Source organism: Mandrillus leucophaeus, unplaced genomic scaffold (genome assembly GCF_000951045.1).
Source record: "Mandrillus leucophaeus isolate KB7577 unplaced genomic scaffold, Mleu.le_1.0 Scaffold160, whole genome shotgun sequence".
NCBI lineage: Eukaryota > Metazoa > Chordata > Mammalia > Primates > Cercopithecidae > Mandrillus > Mandrillus leucophaeus.
This window is the reverse complement of record NW_012101588.1, coordinates 3,528,815-3,547,170: the sequence shown is the minus strand read 5'-3', so window position 1 is coordinate 3,547,170 and position 18,356 is coordinate 3,528,815. Positions and strand designations below refer to the sequence as shown.

Genomic DNA, 18,356 nt, shown 5'->3' with positions numbered 1-18,356 from the left:
GAACAAACCAAATCCAATATAACTAGAAGGGAATACATAATAAAAATCAGGGCAGAAATAAATTAAAAACTAAAAACAATACAAAAGATCAATGAAACAAAAAGCTGACTTTTTAAAAAGATAAAATTGAAAAACCATTAGTTAGACTACCTAACAAAGAAAGATCTGAATAAATCAAATTAAAAATGAAAGAGGAGACATTAAAACTGATACCACAGAAATACAAGAATCAGGCTGGGTGCGGTGGCTCACACCTGTAATCCCAGCACTTTGGGAGGCTGAGGCGGGTGGATCAACTGAGGTCGAGAATTCGAGGGCAGCCTGACCAACATGGAGAAACTCCATCTTCACTAAAAATAGAAAATTAGCTGGGCACAGTGGTGGGTGCCTGTAATCCCAGCTACTTGGGAGGCTGAGGCAGGAGAATCACTTGAACCCGGGAGGCAGAGGTTGTGGAGAACCGAGATTGTGCCATTGCACTCCAACCTGGGCAACAAGAGGGAAACTCCGTCTCAAAAAAAAAAAAACAATGATCATTAAAGACTATTATAAACAACTCTATGCCAACAAATTGGAAAACCTAGAGGAAATGGGTAAACTCCTGGACACATGCAACCTATCAAGATTGAGCCAGGAAGAAGGAGAAAACCTCAATAGACCAATAACAAGGAACACAACTGCATCAGTAACAAAAGTCTCTCAACAAAGAGGAACCAAGAACTGGATGGCTTCATCGCCAAATCTACCAAACTTTCACAGAATTGATGTGGATTCTTCTCATACTATTCCAAAAACATGAAAAGGAGGGAATTCTTCCAAATTCATTCTACAAGGCCAATATTACCCTAATAAAAAACCCAGACAAGGACAGAACAAAAAAAAAAAAAAAAAAAGAAAACTACAGGCTAATATTCCTGATGCACATAGATGCAAAAATCTTCAACAAAACAGTAGTAAACCAAATCCAACAGCACACCAAAAAGATTAATACGCCATGATCAAGTGAGATTTATCCCAGCGATCCAAGGATGATTCAATATACACAAATCAATAAACATGACACATCACACAAAGAGAATGAAAAACAAAAATACATGATCATTTCAATAGGCACAGAAAAAGCATTTGATAAAATTCAACATCCCTTCATGATAAAAACTCTCAACAAATTAGGCATAGAATAAATTTACCTCAGCACTATAAAGTCTACATATGACAAACCTATAGCTAACATTATGAGGAAAAGTTGAAAGCTTTTCCTCTAATAGTTGGAATGATATAAAGGTGTCTACTTTCCCCACTACAATTTGACACTGTACTAGAAGTCCTAGCCAGAGCAACTAGGCAAAATTAAAAACAAAGGGCATTCAAATTGGAAAAAAAGGAAGTCAAATTGTCTTTTTGAAGACAAGGTGATCTTATCTGTGGAAAAACCTAAAGACTCTGCCAAAAACTCTTAGAACTGACAGACAAATTCAGTAAAATTTCAGGATACGAAATCAACATACAAAAATTATTAGCATTTCTATACACCAATAACAAACTAGCTGAAAAAGAAACCAAGAAAGCAATTACATTTTCAATAGCTATAAAAAATATTATGTAGGAATAAAACTAACCAAGAAGGTGAAAGATCTCCACAATAAAAACTATGAAGTACCAATGAAAGAAATGGAAGAAGACACAAAAAAATGGAAAGAAATATCATGTTCATGGATTGAAAAGATTAATATAGTTAAAAATGACCATACCCAAATTGATCCACAGATTCAAAGCAATCCCTATCAAAACACCACTGACGTTCTTCACAGAAATAGAAAAAATAATCCTAAAATGTGTGTGGAACCACAAAAGACCCAAACAAACAAAGTAATCCTGACTAAAAAGGACAAAGCTGGTGGCATCACATTATCTGACTTCAAAATACACTGTAAATATACTGTAACTAAAGCAGCATGGTACTGGCATAAAAATAGGTACATGGATCAATGAAACAGAATAGAGAACCCAGAAATAAATCCACATATTTACAGCCAACCGATTTTTAACAAAGGCACCAAAAACAAACATTGGGGAAAGAACAGTCTCTTCAATAAATGGTGCTGGATAAACTGGATATCTGGATGTGCAGAAAAATGAAATAAGACCCTTATCTCTCACCGTATACAAAATTCAACTCAAAATGGACTAAAGATTTAAATATAAGACTCTGAACTATAAAACTATTAGAAGAAACTAAAAGGAGAAATACTTCAGGACATTGGTCTGGGGAAAGATTTTAAGGATATAATCTCCAAAGCATAGACAACAAAAGCAAAAATAGACAAGTGGGATTATATCAAACTAAATACACACACACACACACACACACACAAATAATCTGATTTAAAAATGGGAAAATGATCCTGAATGGATATTTCTCAAAAGAAAGCATTCAAATGACCAAGAAGTATATGAAAAAATGCTCAACATTACTAATCATCAAATGCAAATCAAAAACCACAGTATGATATAATATCATTCCAGTTAGAATGGCTATTAACAAAAAGACAAAAAAAAAAAAATCAAATGCTGGCAAAGATGCAGAGAAAAGACAACTCTTATACACTGTTGGACTTATAAATTACTATAGCCATTATTGAAAAAAGTATGGAGGTCCCCCTAAAACCTATAACTAGAACTACAACATGATCCAGCAATCTCACTATGGGGTATAAATTTTTAAAAAAGGAAATCAGTATGTTGAACAGATATCTGTACTCCCATGTTTATTGCAGCCCTATTCACAATAACCAAGATAAAAGTATCCATTAACAGATGAATGGATAAAGAAAATGTGTTATATATACCCAATGGAATACTATTTGACCATAAAAAGAATGAGATCTTGTCATTTGCAACAACACTGATGAGCTTGGAGGACTTTATGTTAAGTGAAATAAGCCAGGCACTGAAAGGTAAATACATGTTCTTACTCATCTTCTCCACATGTTCTTACTCATTTTCAGAAGCTAAAAAAGTTGATCTCATAGAAGTAGAAAGTAGAATAGCGATTATTAAGGCTCGGGGGTGGGGGGGGTGGGATAGGGAGAGATTGTTTAAAGGATACAAAATTATCAGTAGACAGGGAAAATAAGTTATTGTGTTCCATAGCACTGTAAGGTGACTACAGTTAACAATAATTTATTGTATATTTTCAAATAGCTAGAAAAGGGGATTTTGAACATTCCCAGGGCAAATAATAGATGTTTGAGAAGATGGATATACTAGTTACCTTGACTTGATAATTATACATTGTATGTATCAAAATATCACTCTGCACCCCATAATTATGTACAATTTTTGTCAATTAAAATATTTTAAAAGATAATTTAGTTTAATATTTTGTTTCACAAAGAAGCTAAGGCTAAAGGAGGTTACATGACTAGACAAATACCGCACAGAGAGTGGGTGTTAAAACTGGACTAAAATCTAGTTTTTTGGGTTTTGCTTTTGTTGTTGTTGTTGTTGTTGTTTGTTGTTGTTGTTGTTGCTTAAGACAGAGTCCCATGCTCTCACCCAGGCTGGAGTGCAGTGATGCAATCATAGCTCATTGCAACCTTGACCTCCTGAGCTCAAGCAATCCTCCACCTCAGCCTCCCGAGCAGCTGGGACTACAGGTGTATTTCACCACTTCTGGCTAATTTTAAAAAAAAAGAATTTGTAGAGACAGAGTCTCTTTTTGTTGCCTACGCTGGTCTTGAACTCCTGGGCTCAAACAATCCTCCTGCCTTTGCCTCCCAAAGTGCTGGGATTACAGACATGAGTCACTGTGCCTGGCCCTAAAGTCCAGCTTTTTGACAATTTTTTATTCTCTACTGAAAGCTAACAAGGTTTTGAAAGTGTGGCAATTAGATTAGAAAGTTTCAAATAAGGCCAGGTGCAGTGGCTCACACCTGTAATCCTACCATTTTGGGAGGCCAAGGTGGGCGGATCACTTGAGGTCAGGAGTTCAAGACCAGCCTAGCCAATATGGTGAAACCCCTGTCTCTACTAAAAATACAAAAATTAGCTGGGCATGGTGGTGCACACCTATAATCCCAGCTGCTAGGGAGGCTGAGGCAGGAGAATTGCTTGAACCCGGGAGGCAGAGGTTGCAGTGAGCTGAGATTGTGCTACTGTACTCCAGCCTGGGTGACAGAGCAAGACTCTGTCTCAAAAAAAAAAAAGAAAAAGAAAAGAGAAAGTTTCAAATAAAGCTATTGTAGTGAATCCATGCCAACATTTTTAAAAAGGGAAAGAAAATTCCATATTTTGTGAATGATTTTAGCAAAAATCTTATCTACAAGGAAACGTAGTTATTTTCTCACCTTCAAAAATTTTGCTTGGAGTTGCAATAATGCATCTGTTCTTCTCCGTTCTTTTAATTTAGTCAAAAGCTTCCTTTGCCACAGATCACATTTTGGCTTGATCTAGTGGACAAACACGTTCACACAAAGTTACAACATAACAGAATGATTCTCAATAAAAGTTGCAGGCAAAGAGATTCAAGGACCTTCTGAAATGGTATCTGGCTTTGGTGCTAGGTTGGCTAGGACAAGTGAGCTTTTGGAAAGGGTCTTCATGGGTTCACAGATCCATTGAAGGAGACAGCAGCACCAGTTCCTGTTGGTGCCTGGCCTATAAGATGCAGTAGATCCATCTGGGGTGACACCATAACATTCACAAGCAGCAGGAACCCTAAATCCATCAGAGTTGGTCATTGCACTTTATTTACAGGGCAAAAGAAGTTCACCCACAGACTCCTTGTGGCTCCACATTTAAAACATCTTTCATATTAATAAACTGTATTTCAAAAGTAAGTTCTGTTGCTGTAAATACCATTAACACTCAAATTTATATCTCAGCCCTAAACTCCAGCCTATTATATCCAACTACTCCTTTGATATCTATTCTTGGATATCAAGCGTAACCATCTAAAACAGAAAGTCCAGCTTCCCTTACATGGACTACCTTGTTCCTCAAGCACTAAATGGACTTAGGAGCAATCTTCGATTTCTCTCAGTCTATCTTTATTTACTCCTATGGTCTGAATGTGTTCTTCTAAAATTTAAATGATGAAACCTAACGCCCAAGGTGATGGCATTAGTAATAGAATTTGGGGATGTGATTAGATCATGATGGTAGAGCTCTCATGAACAGTATTCATGCCCTTACAAAAGAGGCCTGAGGGACTTTGGCTTTTTTCTTCCACCGTGTGAGGATATGGGGGAAGTCAGAAGTCTATAGCTTGGAAGAGGACCTTCCAGAACTTGACCATGCTGGCCCCCTGATCTTGGACTTCCCAGTCTCCAGAACTGTGAGAAATATATTTCTGTTCTTTATAAGCTACCCAGTTAATGGTATTTTGTTAAAGCAGCCTGAATAGACTAAAACAATCATACAAGATTTATTTTATTTTATTTTATTTTTTGAGATGGAGTCTCACTCTGTCGCTAGGCTGGAGTGCAGTGGCACAATCTCGGCTCACTGCAACCTCCACCTCCCGGGTTCAAGTGATTCTCCTGCCTCAGCCTCCTGAATAGCTGGGACTATAGGCACCCACCACCACACCCAGCTAGTTTTTGTATTTTTAGTAGAGAGGGGGTTTTACCATGTTAGCCAGGATGGTCTCAATCTCTTGACCTCATGATCCGCCCACCTTGGCCTCCCAAAGTGCTGGGATTACAGGCATGAGCCACCGCACCTGGCCCAGATTTTTCTTTTCTTCATAATACAATCAATCCTTGTTGTTTGCGGATTCCACATTTGTGATTTTGCCTACTATCTAACATTTTTTGTGACCCAAAACTCAATACTAGTGGAGCTTTCATAGTCACTCATAGGCGTGTGCAGGGTAGTGAAAATTTGCGTCACCCTATGCGCATATTCTCAACTCAATTTGAACAAGGCAACACTCTGTCTTCTTGTTTCTGCTTGCATATTACTAACAAGGATCCTTTTCGTGGTCCGTTTAGTGCCACATTCTTCACATTTTTGTGCTTTTTGGTGGTCATTTTACTGTTGAAAATGGTCTCCACGGGTAGTGCCAAAGTAATGTCTAATGTTTCTAAGCATAAGAAGGCTGTGTGATGTGCCTTTCGGAAAAACTACATGTGTTAGATAAGCTTCATTCAGGCATGAATTATAGTGCTGTTAGTCATTAGTTCAATGTTAATGAATCAACAATATATTTTAAATAAGATGTCATTAAACAGAAACACACGTAAAACAGTTATGTATTGATGAGTGTTCCGATGAGAGGTTCACAGGAACTCACTCTATTTCCCCTAGAGGTAACGATTCAATGTTTGCTAACTCAGTGTTCATGGTGACTTTCCAGAGCAAAACTACCTTGAATAACAGGAACTGACCATAGTCAGCACTACCTAAAATCATCTTATTTAGTTTGCTTACTTGCATATTGTTTGTGAATTGTGTATCTCCAGCATGAAGGGCCATACCTGATATACAATATGTACCAAATAGTTTTTGACTCAACGATTGGATTTACACAAGTCAATCACACCCTTGGATAATAAGCTTAGCTCTTGCCAAGTATCTGAGATCATTAGTAATATGCAGGGAGTTTGGGCCCATCAGAGTGGGGTACAGGCATCTGGAAAACCTTCAGGGAAGGCAGATCAGCAGAGCAAACTTCGACACAGAGCCAAGGCAGGCAAAGAGCTGGAAGAGTGTGGCACACAAGGCCAGGTTCTCTCAGTTGCCTCAACTGAGGACACGGAAGCGTCTCCCCTAGTCAAAGAGGACAGTTCGCTGAGGGCACTAAGGAGACAGGACAACAGGGACAACATAAACCTGGTGCTGCCAGGTTGCCTAGCCTGCTTAGATGACACTGTGACACTGCTGACATCACTGATAGATGACTATCGCCACAAGTCTCCTTACCGTTAGGAAGGAAATCCAGTTGGCTCTCTTTTTCAGGGTCATTCTGGGTCCTGCCAAGCCCAAATTATCTGCTTTAGCTATTCCAGCTTCATAGTCTGGAAACGTTTGCAATCTCTGTTGCTCCATGAAGATGCTTTGAAATTTTTGGGAAACCTAAACAGGATGAAGTGAGAAGTGGAACCCAGAAAGAAAAAGTCTCAGAGAGTGGGCAATTTCAAAAACAGCTACTGATTGTCTTTGAAATAGCCTTGGAATCAAACTAATTTATAAAACACGACTCTGTGACAGTGACAAGACCTTAAATGGGCATACCTGTGTGGCGCATGTTCTCAGTCAGCTCATTACCATAATTGTGTGTATTACCTGTTCTGAACGTCTGCTCCAGCGACTGGAAATATATTAATGTATTTATTTATATATATTTTGAACTGGAACCTAAATATAAGTGAGAAGTAAATTGTCTACCTTTGGAAATGCATTCACTTTTTCCGACCACCCAGTAAACTATTATAGACTATCTAAGGATTAAAAAATCCTGCTCTCAGAGGCCTGACAAGGATGTGGCTAGAGAGGAGTCCAGATGCTAGAACCTGTTAAACTCTTTAAGGCATCTCAACCTATTCCTTTCATAGCTTACTTTCAGACTGAGGCTACAAGTGCTTTCTACAACATCAATTCCTACTGTCAAAATGCTAAACATTCCTTCTTCCCCCTCCAGGGTGAGCCCCTGTGGTGGCACCTTTATCATTATATTTGCCACGTTGTGTCAGGATTTCCTCACTACATGGTGAGCCCCATTCAGGGTATAGACTCTGAATGTCAAGAATTCACCACAAGGTGGTGGCCACACAACAATGTGAGTGTACTTAACGCCACTGAACTGAACACTTACAATGGCTAAAATGGTAAATTTCGTTATGTTATTTTACCACTCATGCGTGCACATGTACACACACAGTAAGAACCTACCACAGTGCTGACACATACTAGGGCCTCAACAAAGGTTTCTGGAATGAGTGAGCAAATTTGTGAGTCACAGAGCTGAAGATTCTTCTAGTAATAACGCTGCTACCTCTGAGTTTGGGCTATCCAGTGCTGTTGCCCCTAGCCACATGTGGCTGTTTAACATTATTAATTAATTAGAATTAAATGAAATTTGAAATCTTGTTCTTCAGTTGCGCTAACCACATTCCAAGTGCTCAGATAACTATTAGTGTATGTGACTAGTGGTTAACGTGGGACAGTGCAAAGGCAGAACGCATCCATCGCTTCTGTAAGTTCAGTGGGACAGTGCTGTTCTGACTGGGTTGGCAAACTCCTTAAAGGGCCAGATCGTAAGTATTTTAGCCTTTACTGACCACAAGGTCTCTGTCACAGCTACTCAAGTCTGCTGTTGTAGTGTGAAAGCAGCCATAGAAAATACATACATGAATAGGCATGGCTGTTGTTAGGGTCTGAATGTTTGTGTCCCCACAAGATTCATGTGTTGAAATCCTAAACCCAAAGTGATGGTATCAGGAGATGGGAATTTGGGGAGGTGATTGGGTCATGAAGGTGAAGCCTTCACGAATAGGATTAGTGCCCTTATAAAAGCAGCCTGAGAGACTCCTGCCTTCTACCATGTGCGGACACAGCAAGAAGGCACCACCTATGAGCCAGAAAGTGGGCCCTCGCCAGACATCAGACTACCTTGATCTTGAACTTTCCAGCCTCCAGAACCGTAAGAAATACATTTCTGTTGTTTAGAAGCCACTCCGTTTATGGTATTGTGTTAGAGCAGCCTGAATGAACCTAAGACTGCTGTATTCCAAAACAACTTTATTTTAAGAAAACAGGTGAGGGCTGTAGTTTGCTGACCCTGCTCTCAGGCATTAGAGTATCAGAATAAACAGCACCTAAACATAGGAACTCTTCCTAGGCAAAAAAGTTGATGTAATGCGACTGGTTATCTTGGAACACAGTTAGTGTTTCACCTAATACTGTCGTAAGAAAATTAAAAGTGGAAATTATCACCATAAAAAGGAGACAAGCTGCTCTTTGGGAAAAGCATGGCTTTGTTGGAGTGCTCCGCCAGGCTTGTGTTCTCTCATTTATCATTAATAATAGTCTCCTGGGCTATAATTAACCTTTATTTTTTTGGTTCTTCTTAAACACCATCATATTCTGATTCTGTGTTTCGCCTGTCATAATCCTTGATGATAATAAGGGTGAGGACACTCCCACAGAAACACTCTGCTGGAGATAGTGCTGCTGGTGGCATGAAAAGAAAGGCAAAAGCTAAACATCATCACCTTCAAGGAAACAAGAGGACATGTGATACCACTGGGTCCAGTGAGCTTAAAGAGGCTGTCTGTGTTACACACTAATAAAAATCATCCTGGGCCGGGAGCGGTGGCTCATGCCTGTAATCCCAGCTCTTTGGGAGGCCGAGGCGGAAGGATCACTTGAGGTCAGGAGTTCAAGACCAGCCTGGCCAATGTAGTAAAACCCTGTCTCTACTAAAAATACAAAAATTAGCTGGGCGTGGTGGCACATGCCTGTAATCCCAGATACTCGGGAGGCCGAGGCAGGAGAATTGCTTGAACCTGGAAGGTGGAGGTTGCAGTGAGCTGAGATTGTGCCACTGTACTCCAGCCTAGGTGACAGATTGAGACTCTGCCTAAAAACAAAACAAAACAAAACACCCCCTCCACACACACACACAAAATCCTGGTAAAATTATGCTGGAACAAATGGAAATGCAAGTGAAATTTCAAACTCAAGCAAATGGTGATAGCACAGACAGTAGCTTACTTCTTACATAAAGAGCATTCAAAACTATTCAGATCTTATTTTTACCTGTTTGGATCCATCAATTTCTTATTTTTACCTAGCAAATATGTATACTTGCAAATAATATACAGCTAGAGCTAGAAAAATCTTTATTGTTGAAATTTTTGTTATTATAAATCTGAAGCTTGGCCAGGTGTGGTGGCTCATCCCAGTAATCCCAGCACTTTGGGAGGCCAAGGCGGGCAGATCACCTGAGGCCAGTAGTTCAAGACCAGCCTGGCCAATATGGCAACCCCATCTTTACCAAAAATACAAAAATTAGCTGGGCATGGCTGAGGCAGGAGAATCTCTTGGACCCAGGAGGCAGAGATTGCATTCAGCTGAGATTGCACTACTGCACTCCAGCCTGAGTGACAGAACAAGACTCCATCTCAAGAAAATATTTTTTAAACTCTGAAGCTATCTACCTATAGTCCTATTCTTCTCTTTGAAACAAGTTTTGTTTGTTTGTTTGTTTGTTTGTTTGAGACAGGTTCTCACTATACTGCCCATCCTGGGCTCAAGTGATCCCCTGCTTCAACCTCCCAAAGTGCTGGGATTACAGACATGAACCACCATGCCCAGCCCCCTTTGAAACAAGTTTTAACATAGCTTTTGATAATATGAGTTGTCTTCATTTCAGGAAGTACAACACTGTGTTATAGCAGAGAAGACTGCATGACTTTAAACATCACTACACAAGGTACCTGCTATTAAATATAAAGCATTTTGTCAATAAGGAAAGCTATTGCAATACATTTTGAGAATTGGAGGGCTTTTTTGCCCTCCAATTGACAATTCTGCCAAGCAAATTTGCCAAATATTTACATCATCTACTATAGACCATACACTACTTTTGCTTTAAGTTCTGCAGAAAAACAAGTCCTGAAATCCTTCTGGGTTCACTATTTGAGTCCCATTACTCTTACAGAGGAAACTTTTCCTAACTGCTAATCAAAATTTCACCTATTACTACTTTATATGATCACTCTTGAAACAATTGTTGGTAGTAAAAGGTGCAACTCTGTGGAAATTAGCAGTGCTTTCTTTCATGAACACTTATATTTGTATTAAGAAAGAGTATATCAAATACCAAGGAAAAAAGTTCCATTTCCTTAGCAGAGTCCCATAGCTCTTCCACGTCATATGGGATATCGAAATGGGACAGCAGGAGCTTCAGCTGAGGTTTCAGTTCTCCTGTTTCTGTTGTGTGTTGGGGGAGGACAAAAGCAGCTTCTGTTCTCATTAGCCCTGAGGAAAACCAAAATCAAGAGCATTAAGACCAATGAATACTGTCAGGGAGAGAAAATGGAGAGTCCTTTGAGACAGCTAGAAGTAGGAGCTCCTCTACTGACGGGATGCCCATTCTGCTCCTTTGCCAACATTTTCTGCCGCAATTTACAGTCTGCACCCTACTTGGCCAGGTGGATCTGACAAATTCTTGGAGCTGGGCTTTTGCAGGAGGCAGCAAGGACTCCTTGCCATCTCACAGCCTACAGGAGAAACCCAACAGACCTTTTGGGGAATGACTTGGAGCAGAATTGTCTACTTTGTGGTAAATGAAGAACATTATTTATAAATTTATCCAACAAATTAGAAGAAGGTGAGAGCCTTCAGCTGCTTTCACATAGCTAGCTCCCCCTCATCTCTAAGGACCCAGTTTGAACTCCCCTCCTTCAAGAAGCCTTCTCAGATGCCCCACAGCTGGGTTTGGCTACCTCTCCCAGGCACTCCCGGGACACTCTGTGCATCCAAGCAAGAATGTCACTCAGAGTAGAAATCTTATCAGGTTTCTTAGTCATCTATAACACAAGGTAAGGGCAGGAAAACTGCATTAATTTTATTCAGATGAAGAAATTATTTTAGATTTGTGTAATATGAAAACTGGAAGGAGCCTTAGAGATCACTGATTCTGAAAGGTGTATTATGGAGATGACCAAATTGAGGGCCAAGGAGATGAAACTCAGGCCCACAGTGAGGCCAGGACAGGAACAAGCCTAGAGCCCAGTACTGCTGACTTTAAGTCCATTTTTTTCTCTCACTCTTAACTTGCTAATTATAAAGACAGAGATTAAAACATGTCTTAAAAAGTGTTTGTTATTTTTTCCCATCTGAAAATATTAAATTAAGATTTGTCTATTAAGAAGATAAAACCTTTTGGTATATAGAACAATTTTTAGCAAGATCATGGGACAACCAGCATAAGTCTAAAATTACAATCTTCTTTGCTCCACATTACCCGAGGGGAAAGAAGACTAATTTCTTACCAGAAATGCTGGCATCCACAGGGTCAGGAGACGCAGCACCCTGAACGTCAGGGTCAATGTCATTGACACAGACCTTTTCATTTTTCTGACCAACTTCAGCGACTTGGTTGACAGCTACACTTAGCACTTTGGAGATGGGCAAATACTGAAGGGCCTACAGAAGGGCAAGACCAAGAGGCCAAACATCAACACAATTCTCACAGAAGCTTCCAGACTCAGGTTCAGGAGCAGCCCTTTGCTTTGGGAGGGAAGAATAGAAGTAGAGGTGGAGCCTCAGTAACCTGACCAATGATGAGGGGCTACATTTGGAGCTCGGAGACCTAGTACTGTTACTGACTCTGAGTGGCCTTAACCTCCAAACAGGTCTACTTTGATCAAGGATCCAAAATGGACAAGGCACTTGTGAGGTGCTAGGGATACAAAGAGGAATAAGACAGGATACAACCTCAAAGAGCTCACGGTTTACTAGAAGACCCAGACTTAGAAGCAGATTGTTATAACACCATGGGACTGGTGAGAAATGTATCAGAGGCAGAGCCCATAGTGGCTGGCTGGGTGTGGGGACAGGATGAAGCCAGGTTTCTGATTTGGGCAATTCCGTGGATGATGGTGTCTCTGAACTAAGGCAAAGAGAAGTAGGGAAAGATGTGTGTAGAAAAACAATAATCTTTCCAAAATGGAAATGTGATCATGTTACTCCTTTCTGACGCCTCTAGCCTGACTTAGGGCCTCTCTGTGACTCTCTTTACCCTATGCTTATACTTATCCCGTGCTTTGTTACCCCATTGTATTTCAGTTGAATATTTACTTACCCATCTTCCTACCAGCCGAGGACCTAGTTACTTTTCAGCAAAGGCCGTATCCTTGCTGCATGCCTAGGACAAGTACCTGGCACATATTAGACCCTCATTAAACATTACCTAATATTTAAAAAGTGGATCTAAATCAGAGAGCATAAATTCTGAACAAGATGATGAAGACAAGAACTTACAGAGTGAATATGAAATAGTACAACAGAGACATCTTTGAGAAAGCTAAATTAATTATTTCAGTAGAATAAAGTTACAAAAGAGAAAAATGTCTAAGGTTTCAAAGAGAAATCCAGTGACCCATTATGTTTCTGTCATTTGTAGGGTAGGTGGAGTCCTGAAACAGTGACAATCTAAAACTAAGTGACAGATGTGAGAAAACAATGTACTGATCACCCCTGGAAGGGTGCCACATCATCACGTCACTGTGCTTCACATACCTGCAGGTACTGGTGAACAGTCCTGAGAGACTGCAGGTGGCACACTAACCACTTTGTATAAACAGTCAGATCTTCCTGTGTCACTAAGTTAGGAGGATTGCTTTTTCCCATGAGGAAGTTTTCTCGCGCAACAGACAATCTTTCAGCTCTCTGAAGGGCATCATTGTACTCCTGCATAATGTAGCCAACTTGTTTCTGTTTAAGAGAGATACAGAGATAGAACTCGGTTATTTGCAAGCCTTATGCTCTGTATCATTTGCTTCCAAGCATAGGGTAATATTTTGGGTCTAAATAAAGGGGTTCTTTGAATCCCAAAGTTCTTCCATATTCTGAATTTGACTTAAAAGGGCAGTGGTCATATTCTTAGGACTTTGAAGGAGACAGACTCCAAGCAAAGAGTCAGTGCGTAGGGATACTTATAACAGGAGTCAGCTTCTGAACTTTTTACCTAAAGCTGAGGAAGCTAAGTCTGTGAAGAAAAATACATTTCCTCTCATACAAAACTTCCTTCAAATCTTTTTCTTAAGAATAGTTTACCTTTACCATTACCTTCTGCCATTGGCAGAACAGGTGAGAAGGCACATCCATTAATTTCTTTTCTATCTTTAGCTGTGACTTTTAAAAAACTGACAAGCTTATTGGCCATTTTGTTTCAATATAAAAAATAGCCCAGACGTTCTGTTCATAGACTTCCTACCTTGTAAAGAGGATAAAGTTGCTCCATGATCTTACTGTGTTGGCAAAACCTCTTCCACCTAAGCATGTGTAAATATTTACTCTGGGCCAGCTGGGTAATTCTTTCTGTGTAATACTTTAACAAGAAAAACAAGCACTTAGAGAAGGAAGATTGAATAAGTCTTAATAACACTAACAAGAGGAAAATCAGTCTCTGGTTGTTTTGGAAAGATTATTTTTCTATATGAAGACCATAACATTAAGAAGTCTGGCTCGGCCGGGCGTGGTAGCTCACGCCTGCAACCCCAGCACTTTGGGAGGCCAAAGTGGGTGGATCCCCTGAGGTCAGGAGTTTGAGAGCAGCCTGTTCAACATAGCGAAACCCCGTCTCTACTAAAAACACAAAAAATTAGCTGGGCATGGTGGCAGGTGCCTGTAATCTCAGCTACTCGGGAGGCTGAGGCTGGAGAATCACTTGAACCCGGGAGGCAGAGGTTGCAGTGAGCCGAGATCACGCCATTGCACTCCAGCCTGGGCAACAAGAGTGGAACTCTGTCTCAAAAAAAAAAAAAGTCTGGCTCAAGATAGTATTCAAATTGAAATAAAGTTAGTAGACATTTCTAAGTCTTTATGATCTGTTGCCAAGTCAATAGATGTAAGCTAATTTCTCAGTTACCAAACAATTTTAGCAGTGACATAAAAGTCTGTCAAGTTATCTAAAGCTGAGCCTAAAATTTTTTATTAAAAACTGAAATTATGAGTCAAAAATACAGAGTACATTACAGGTAGGATTATAGCTTTTAATCTCAGATCAGAAATTTTATTTATACCTAAAAATGTTTAATTTTTTAAAGATTTTCTTTCTGATAATAAAAATAATACTGACTATGATGGAATAACCAGAACCAGACTTACCCTTTTATCATAAACAACTAGAAAATTGGACACAATATATAAGGCAACTGTTTTCTGACATTGGACAACAGGCAGTGCAGGACTCTGGTCCCTGAGAGAAGGACACAAATCATGTAGGCCCTGCAATCACCTTGGTTTCCTACCTGAAGGCAGTTTCTGAGCCATGGAGCAAGAAAGGGAATCCTAAGCAGAGTAGATGATATTTCTGAGTTAAAGAAAGAGAAACTGAAATTTGGAAAATTGAGTCAGCCGAAGTTTCCAGGAGACAAGGAAGCCATGCAAAGAAAGGATTCTAGAAATCTGCGTCAAGATCCCTTTCAGTCTGTTGCTGAATACTAAGCCAAGCATGTAGAAGGTGAAACTCCAGCTAGTTGTCCAAAGAATAACTGACTAGGGAATTGTAAACTGAACAGTTCCGAGTTCATATGAGGCTGAGAGATGTTCAAGTCCAACCAGCTAGAGTGAGGGCTTTTCACTGAATATCTGGGACATTCAGTAAAGACATCAAAAGCTTTAGTGAAAGGATAAACTATGCCTAGAGTAATGATTCTAAACCTGCTCCAACAATCCCTAAGCCTTGAAAGGATTAAGCTGATCTGTAAGTAACTTAACTGCCTACCAGAATAAAGTCCAACAAGCTCTAAATAATACAAAAAATCTGGTACTTAATAATGAAAAATTTACAATTTTCAGCATTCAAAAAAAAATTACTAGACATGCAAAGAAAGAGGGAAGCATGATTCAAAAGCAAAAGAAAAATTAGGGATGAGAAACAGGCCCAGAAATGACAGAGATGATGAAAGTTACCAACAAGAACTTTTAAAGAACTATTGTAAATATGCTCAGCATGCTCAAGGATTGAAAGGAAAATGTGAACACAGGCTGATCACGGTGGCTTATGCCTGTAATCCCAGCACTTTGGGAGGCTGAGGTGGGCAGATCACTTGAGGCCAGGAATTTGAGACGAGCCTAGCCAACATAGTGAAACCCTGTCTCTACTAAAAATACAAAAATTAGCCAGGTGTGGTGGTGTGTGCCTGTAATCCCAGCTTGGGAGGCTGAGGCACAAGAATCACTTGAACCCAAGAGGCAGAGGTTGCAGTGAGCTGAAATAAAGCCACTGCACTCCAGCCTGGGCAATAGAGTGAGACTCTGTCTCAAAAAAAAATTACAAAAAGAACAAGAAAAGAAAATGTGAACATACGAGGAAAGAAATGGAAAATATCAAAACAAATCAGATGGGAACTTCTAGAAATGAAAAATACAATATCTGAATAAAAAACTGACTGGATGTGATTAAAAGTAGATTAGACAGTGCATAAGAAAAGGCTGATAAATCTGAAGACATAGCAACAGGAACTATGCAAAATGAAGCACTGAGGGGGAAAAAGACTGAAGAAAATTAGTAGTCTTAATGACCTATGAAACAATAGGAAGTATTTAACAAATGTGTAATTGGATTCCCAGAAGGAGAAGTGCAGGCAGAAAATATATTTGAAAAAATAATGGTTGAAGTTTTTCAAAAACTGATGAAAACAATAAACACACAATCCAAGAAGCTCAACCAACCCCAAGCAAGAGAAACACAAAGAAAACTTCAACACACATCATAATACAATATCTAAAAACCATTAAGAAAAAATCTTAAAAGTAGCCAGAGAATAAAACGATACACTATGATCAGAAATGAAAACTATGTCTATCCATAAAAAAGAATGAGATCATGTCCTTTGCGGCAACATGGATGCAATTAGAGGCCATTAGCCTAAGTGAATTAACGCAAAAATAGGAACCCAAATATCGCATGTTCTCACTTATAAGTGGGAGCTAACTTTTGGGTACACATGGACATAAAGATGGGAACAATAGAAACTGGGAACTACTAGAGAGGGGAGGGAGTGAAGGGGAGTAGGGGTTGAAAAACTACCTATTGCATACTATGCTCACTATCTGGGTGACGGGATCAATTGTACCTCAATCCTCAGCATTACACAATATGCCCAGGTACTTTCATTATTAAGTACCAGATTTTTTGTATTATTTAGAGCTTGTTGGACTTTATTCTGGTAGGCAGTTAACAAACCTGCATATATAACCCCTGAATCTAAAATAAAAGTTGAAATTATTTAAAAAAGAATAAAATATCAAAAAAAGAAAGTTACTTGGGATTTTGTTGATAATTTAGGTTTTAATGTGTCTGTGAAATGCAAAGACTTTTGCTGGTCAATGCCAGTGACCAAGATGAACCATGGAAACATTACGTATTAGTCAGCTCTCACAATGCTAATAAAGATATACACAAGACTGCATAATTTATAAAGAAAAAGAGGTTTAATGGACTCACAGTTCTACATGACTGGGGAGGCCTCACAATCAAGACAGAAGGCAAAACATGGTGGCAGGCAAGAGGACATGTGCAGGGGAATGCCCCTTTATAAAGCCATCAGATCTCATGAGACTTGTTCATTATCATGAGAACAGCATGGGAAAGACCCATCCCCATGATTCCATTACCTCCCACCGAGTCCCTCTCATGACACATGGGAATTACAGGAGCTACAATTCAAGATGAGATTTGGGTGGGGACACAGCGAAACCACATCACATTAGTTCAAGTAAGCAAATGGTTAGAGGTTGACAGAAAAAAAAAATCACTTAAATTAGTGAAGTGCTCTTTCCCGTTATGATATATATTTGAGTTTCCTCTTAGCTTATGAATAAACATGTGTACTTACATATAGTAGTGATAAAAATTCAAACTATTCCACAGTTCTATTTTAAAATGGCATGTTTTATATTTTTTTGTATAATTAATCTTAATTGCAAAAATGTGTATACTTAATCTCAGTGAAAATAAAGCTGTCACCTAAGAAAGAGAAGGAAAGAAAGAAAGAAAGAAAGAGAGAAAGAAAGAAAGAAAGAAAGAAAGAAAGAAAGAGAAAAGGAAACTATGTAAGACAAAAGACAAAAGACAATGGAGCAGTATCTTTAAAGCAATAAAAAATCACCAACCCAGAATTCTATGTTGAACAAAAATATCTCTCCAAAATGAAGGGGAAATACTTCTTTCAAAACAACAAAGGCTGTGAGAATTTGTCCCTTGCAAACCTGAACTACTAGAAATGCTAAAGAAAATTCTTCGGAGAAAAGGCAAATGATATCCTAAGGAAGTTTAGATAATACTAGAGTTTCTCAACCTCAGCAACTATTGACATTGGGGACTAGATAATTCTTCATTGTGAGAGACTGCCCTGTGAATTGTAGAATGTTTAGCAGCATCCCCGGCCTCTACTCACTTAATGCTAGCAGCAACCAATCACACCCCTCACCCAAATTGTGACAACAAGAAATATCCCCAGACATTTCCAAATGTCCCTTGGGGCACAAAATATCTTCTATCTCTACCCCTCCTCTCTCTCCATTGAGAAACACTGATATCCACAAAAGAATGAAGAATGCCAGAAATGATAGGGAAAGAGAATCCTGAATGAAAACAATGACGACAGTTTGAC

General features: G+C 39.3%; 1 protein-coding gene across 1 annotated transcript in view; it reads right to left on the bottom strand.

The window, feature by feature from the left end:
• LOC105536577 (putative uncharacterized protein C6orf183) overlaps positions 1–18,356 on the bottom strand; it is a 61,408-nt gene that overhangs the window by 17,409 nt on the left and 25,643 nt on the right. The window contains exons 5-10 of the mRNA XM_011975977.1: positions 13,952–14,065; positions 13,255–13,449; positions 12,006–12,159; positions 10,832–10,989; positions 6,928–7,080; positions 4,350–4,451 (exon numbers count right to left, since the gene is read on the bottom strand). Coding sequence (XP_011831367.1) covers positions 4,350–4,451; positions 6,928–7,080; positions 10,832–10,989; positions 12,006–12,159; positions 13,255–13,449; positions 13,952–14,065 — 876 coding nt within the window. The remainder of the gene's footprint in view (positions 1–4,349; positions 4,452–6,927; positions 7,081–10,831; positions 10,990–12,005; positions 12,160–13,254; positions 13,450–13,951; positions 14,066–18,356) is intronic.